Source organism: Acartia tonsa, chromosome 12 (assembly GCF_053477335.1).
Source record: "Acartia tonsa isolate MP-2025a chromosome 12, ASM5347733v1, whole genome shotgun sequence".
In the NCBI taxonomy this organism is placed as follows: domain Eukaryota; kingdom Metazoa; phylum Arthropoda; class Copepoda; order Calanoida; family Acartiidae; genus Acartia; species Acartia tonsa.
This window is the reverse complement of record NC_137271.1, coordinates 39,788,877-39,795,279: the sequence shown is the minus strand read 5'-3', so window position 1 is coordinate 39,795,279 and position 6,403 is coordinate 39,788,877. Positions and strand designations below refer to the sequence as shown.

Here is a 6,403-nt window from a genome sequence, read left to right as displayed (position 1 = left end):
TCACTAAGGTCTTTTTCATAATCAGTGGTGAATTTTGAAGGCTCTTCTGTGATTTTGTTCAAAACTTCTAATGGTACAGCAATATTTTTTCTGAAAAAAAAAGATTTAAATAATTAATGATAGTTAATGGCTTTGAACTCTTTTTTTTATGCCTTAAATCGACCTCACCTCCCCCCTCCCCCCCCCCCCCAATAAACACATTTAGTTCAAAGCTTTAGTTTCAAATTAGGTGATTTGTTGTACATTTAATACACTAAAATGTGGGGGGTCTAAGCCCTCAAAATTGGAGAGGGGATAATTATTTTATGAAAATAGTACATCTTCTTTATTCACATTCCTACAAATTTGTAACAAAGAGAAAGCCTAAAATGTCACGTGTGACGTCATAAAAATACATTTCTTTTTTGGGAGTTTCCTTTTACCACTTCTCCTCTTATCCTTCCTTTTTAGACGTTTTTTTATGACGTCTCGTAAAAAAAAAAAATCATTATACACACATTTATTGCGTCTTTAAGACCTCAACAAAACGCTTGACTTTTTTTTGTTTCTTAATAAAACCATAACTATTATTTCAGTAAAATTATTGTGTCTTAAAGTGCGTTCATATATTTAGAGGCAGAACAATCTAGGTTTTCTTTGGGATATATTTACTTTTTATGAATTCATGTAAAAAGAGCTCAATACAATTTCTAGAATTTACTCTATTCCAATGAAAGCAGGCCAGAATTTATATTTCTTAAAGATACATTTTATCTGTATAATATGTACTATGAAGATTTTTCAACCAATGAGTATATTCAATTATCACACCTTATATTAGCTGCTAAAGATAGATCAATGAAAATCCGTAAAGAAGAAAAATTTTTAAATTGGAATGAAAATAATTTGTTTGCACACTCTCTGTTAGTAACTCAATTTACCTTTAAACTTCTTGAGAAAGCAGGCCTAGAAAACGATCTCATATCCAATTTTTCAAAATTCCTAACTGCATAAGTCATAATATTATATTATTAAAATTACCATTTGTAAAACTATCTTGTTAACTTAACCCAAAATCTATAACCTTACTATTAATTTTTTCTTGTATATTGTTTCAAAATGAAATAAATATTTTAAATGTTAAAAAAAAAAAAAAACTTACAAACGCAAAATAATTTATTAGAAAAGAAAAAATTATTGATGTAATATTGTTTTTTCGTATTCATTCGAATCCGGTGGATAGGAACCAGTTCTCATCCATACGAAAAAACTATGTCTAGCATCGTATTATATTTTTTTAGCCCGTGCCTTCGGCACCTCGGGGCTAAAAAACTAGTTTTAATCTTATAATTGTACATTCTATATCCGCGGAAAGCGGTTTATAATACGATGAAAGAAATAACTATTCTTTTACTAACAAGTAAACAAATTAGATATTCATTTTAAACCGATGACACAAGATAAACTTCTTAAAGGCGGAATAGATATTTATCGAATCGTATTACAAACACCTTTCCACGTATATTAAAATAAATGATATTAAAACCAGTGTTGTTAGACCTTAGGAGCCGCGTAGTCCAGGCTAACAAAACATGTATTCCTTTTATGATTTCTATTTTAATATTTGTGGAAAATTGTCTATAATACGATGCTATACATGATTATTTGGTATGGCTAAAACAAACCTTTTATCTCTCTTCTTTTCTACCAGGCTATCACTTGCTTCCAATAATAGTCCAAAATAAGATGCCAAATCTAAAATAAAGATTTATTTAATAATTCACTAAGAAAAATCCATATCTACACAAATAATTACTAAGAAATCATGAATGAAACTTGATAATGAAATGTAGAATATGAGCATATTCAATCCCTGATAATTTCAGCCGTAAATCCTGAATAGGAATCGAGATAACCACAGAAAACCTAAAAATCTAGGAATCGATCTAGCACCCCAATTAATGGAAAAATCGTAATAAAACTTAAGGAAAATATGTAGAATGTAAAGTTAAGCAATACCAGAAAATTTCAGCCCATTATCTTAGAAAGGAGAGAAAATCATGAAAACATAAAAATGTAGGAATCGATCTAGCACCCCAAATAATAGACAGATAGATAAAACAATGTATAGATTAGATGGGCATATGTTATAAGAATCTTCACTAAAAATTTCAGCTGTCTATCTTTTATAGGAGCCGAGTAATTCACGTTTCTCCCACTTTGTCTCAGACGAACAGACGGACGTACATTTTGAATTATAGAGTAGCTTCGCTACTGAAAAGAATGTTTTTTAGTAGAAATTTCTTTTGGGAGGTTGGAGTTACCCTCTTCTCAAATATATACAACCTTTTTTAGACATATAAAAAGCTTTATTTTACAGGAGAACCATATCAGTTTAACGGTTAGCAAGATCCTTTGCTACAGACATAAAAAGCTTACTACCTTGTATGATAGGATATCACTAAAGTTATTAGGAAATACAAAAAATTATGTGGATAGATTTTAGAATTCAAAGCTAAAATTTTACCTTTTTGGACTTTATTATCCTCTACTCTTGCATAACTTTGTTCAGATTCATTTTCAACCAAAATATTATCATTACAACTATTCTCAATACTAGTATCTGTAACTGGATAGTAATTTTTATGGGGTAAAACATCTGTTAGAGATTTGGGGAGTATTTCTCGTTTTGGAGGATTTATTTCTTTATATTCTGTGTCACCATATTGAGAGTGGATATCTTCAATTGGGTAGTAGTGATATTGTTCATTACTTTGTGGTTTGTCATTAACAATTTGCTTATTTATTTGAGAATAATCATTGAATTCTATTGGCTCTTCCCTATTTGTGTAAATGTTTGAAATTTTAATTTGGGGAAGTTCAGTTTTATTTAAGGAATCACTAGCTTGAACAAGGGGATCAGTACTTAGAGTTTTGTCTTGGTTAGTATATTGATCATTTTGACGTTTCTGATCATTAATTTTCAATTGATCAATTGTTTTTAATTGATCAGTACCATGTAACTGCTCATTGATATTTATTTGATCATTTGAAGCTATGTGATCATTAGCATTCAAATGTTCAAATATTTCTAAGTTATCATTATGATGAGATTGATCCCTGATGATTGGATAATCATTCAGAATTGGTTGTTTAATATTATCAATATCTTCTTCATTAATGATTATAGGATCTACAGTATCAATATCTAGTATACCTTTCTTTATTTTATGTTCATTTAAAGTTTTAAGATCATCACTCAGATAGTTCATGTTTAGATAATCAGTTAGATATGGGTTAAGGCTACCTTGTACATCAATGTTTTGCTGGTTGTTAGAATTATCAGTGTTTTCATGATGATCAGATGTTTGCAAGTCAATAATATCACCTACATCTATGTGATCACTATCAATTATGTCCTTGATATCATCATTTATTTCTTGATCATAATCATTTTCAACATATTCACCATTGACTAGTTGATCAATAATCTTTAAGTTTTCACTACTTTTAGCACTTGCCTTTTCCAGGACAGTTCTAACAGTTATACCACTTGTCTTAGTTTGCTCATTCTTATGTAAATCATCACTAAAGATAAGATAATCCTGGTCTTGTTGGTAGTCACTGTCTTGCAGAGCATAGTCCTTGTTATCATTATCATGGATATCTTCAGTAAATACTCGGTCAATCAAATCATTCACATCTGGTTGTCTTGGAAACCTTGCACTGAATGAAAAAAAAAGTATTTAAAAATTGGTTTAAAACTTTAATCAGTAAACCATTTCATTGGTAGATATAGGTTTTTATAATAAAGAAAGAAATAAACATTAAATCATTTTTACCCCTAAACTTTTTCTCTTAATAGTGCCTTGATTTCTTTTGAAGGGGATCCAAGATTGGATTGGAAATGTAACATTCTCCAAACTTTTCTTCCAATAACTTTAGACTAACAAAGAATTTAGAGAAATAATAATCATCTATTGACATATATCTGTATTAATGATAGTTGTATAGCATAATATTTGAGCATTTAAAAGGAAATTCAATTTAAAACCTACCTTTGATCCGGATAAGGCAGAAAATGAGATAGAAGTTGAATTTTATCCTGTATTGACTTCTCTGTTCTGGGTGCTGGGGTTGATACAAATGTTGGCTTCTCAGTCTATAATAAAATATATTGCTCATTTGGATATATATAAGTAGCTCTCTATTAGTGCCTATAAAAAGACGTCCTACAATATAAATGTCCAATGAAAGACCAACACAGGCAGGCCAGTATACATTTTGATTGATCAATGGTAGGCCAGTACGACACATTTTTTTATAGGCACTTTTAAAATAAATCTTCTTTATACAAATTCCCTTTTTCCCTTACACATAATTATTCTAGTAGCAAAGCTACTATATTATTATGAATGTCCGTTTGTAAGTACGTCGGTAATGCTATTTGATATAGAAGGTAAATGTTATTTCTTAAATTTTGTGAAAATTCCTTCGGCTGCCGATAGTTAATGTCATTCTACCCATCCTACCCAGGACCAATGAGATGCTACCGTGTAAAGAGAACGGTTAGCGACAAACAGACGGATAGACAGACATCTTGTTAATTTATGTAAGTATAATATTACCTTCTCAACAGTTATTTCTTTGTTAATATTGTTTGAAGATTGTTTCAATAAATCTTCTTTTAATTCTGGGGTAAATGTGTAATCATATAACCTGCAAAAAATATCAAGAATTTAAGGGCTGTCTGTGTGTTTGTCTGTTTGTTTTTGGACTAGATTTTAAAAAATTTGGGGTGGGTATAGTTATTTTCGTGACAACGCCTCTTAAGGGGCGTTTCGTCTTATTTTCACAGTAGATTTTATCATATTTTTAACCCCTGCGGGGCCAATTGCCTAACCCTGCGGGGCAATCACCTAACTTAATATAACCTAACAAAACCTATCAAAAGCTACTGTGAAAATACGACGTAACGCCCCTTAAGAGGCGTTGCCACGAAAGGGACAATGTCCGTTTTATTTTTAATTAACTAAAGCTTCATAATGGGGTTAAGCACATTTTTGGCTATATTTTTTAGATATAAAACAGTCATTATTTTTTTCCACTGACCTATTATGTAATCTATTGAAGAATGCTTACCTGTAAACATAAGCATATCTAGGACTAGTATACGAATTTGTTGTCGAATATACATTTAGAGGATTTTCTGTAGTTGCTTGTTGTTTTTCAATCAACAGCTGTTTTATATTGGGCTGGAAATTTTTAACATGAGATTGTGGTGCTGCAGTGGTTGAGGTTACTTCACGTTTTGTGGTTTCATCCAATAATGGCGTTTCTAAATTTTGGTTTTCTACGATTTATAGTCAAAAAGAATTATATGGATACTTTTTATTTAAGAAAGAAAAAGAAAAGCGAAAGAAAGGTAAAGTAGAACAAAAAATGAATTCTAATATAAAAGTAACAGGATGTATGTCTGTTTGTGACTGAATGGCTGAACCGCAATGGTAGTCCTTTACAACCTACCATTACATATGTCCTGTTAAAGTTTATAAATATTTTGGGAGAGAGTATCTCTCTTCAAAAAGGAATCACCTCTCGAAAAGAAATGACTCCCCTAAATATATTTTTTTTTAAATTCTGTCTTCAACTGAAATTGTAAAGGGGGAGAGCGAGTCCACTTTCCGCCCCCTACCTCGAGTGATCCTAGAGTCTTCTAGGGGCATAGACGCTGATGAATGATAAAGAAAGACCGGTAGAGATAATTATTAAGTGTCATGAGAATAAACACTTATAAAGTAATTAAAAAAAATTAATTAAGTTAACTTTATCTAATGCCAAACAATATTTTGCTGACGGTCAAAAACCAGTTTTTTTTCGTTGAATCGTAGAAAGTGCCTTCAGAAGTTGTCATTTCCAAAGTTGTCGATGGTTCAACAGTTGTCATAGTTGTTTTTAATGGTTGTAGAGTTGTTGCGGTTGTTTTAAACGGTTGTTCAGTAGTTGTAGAAGGTAATGTAGATCTCTCAAAGATTCTAGATAGCAATTGCGCTACTGTAGTTGATTTCTCAAATGATGTAAATGTTAGCGGTGCTACTGTTGTTGATTTCTCAATTGGTAGTCGATCTACTATTTTAGACAGAAATAAAGATTAAGTTGTTATAAAATTTCCTCAGTACCTTGCTGAAGACAATTCAATAAACTTATAAATATATGTACTTCAGACAGCTAACTACCTTATTATTCAATGACCCTAATTTTGCAGAATATTTGTAATTTTTTTTAATATAACCTGAAGTATTTTTGAAGTGCATTGTTATCTTGGAAAAGGTGAATACCTCATTGATATCATATTCTGGTCGTTTTCCAAAAAAATTTAAAATTAAACCTGTAATAACTCAGTCTTATTTATAAATTAAATCCA

At 30.7% G+C, this 6,403-nt stretch overlaps 1 protein-coding gene and 1 long non-coding RNA gene across 2 annotated transcripts in view; both read right to left on the bottom strand.

Annotated features, from left to right (window-relative positions):
• LOC145333336 (uncharacterized) overlaps positions 1-4,262 on the bottom strand; it is a 5,386-nt gene extending 1,124 nt beyond the window's left edge. The window contains exons 1-5 of the mRNA XM_080178456.1: positions 4,239-4,262; positions 4,038-4,141; positions 2,507-3,705; positions 1,665-1,734; positions 1-90 (exon numbers count right to left, since the gene is read on the bottom strand). The exon at positions 1-90 is cut by the window's left edge and continues 368 nt beyond it. Coding sequence (XP_080034582.1) covers positions 1-90; positions 1,665-1,734; positions 2,507-3,705; positions 4,038-4,141; positions 4,239-4,262 — 1,487 coding nt within the window. The remainder of the gene's footprint in view (positions 91-1,664; positions 1,735-2,506; positions 3,706-4,037; positions 4,142-4,238) is intronic.
• A 352-nt stretch (positions 4,263-4,614) lies between these two features.
• Positions 4,615-5,313, bottom strand: LOC145334004 (uncharacterized). The gene is made up of 2 exons (XR_013884667.1): positions 5,122-5,313; positions 4,615-4,698 (listed from the first exon to the last, which is right to left on the bottom strand). It is a non-coding gene; the product is annotated as an uncharacterized LOC145334004 (long non-coding RNA).
• Positions 5,314-6,403: the final 1,090 nt, after the last annotated feature.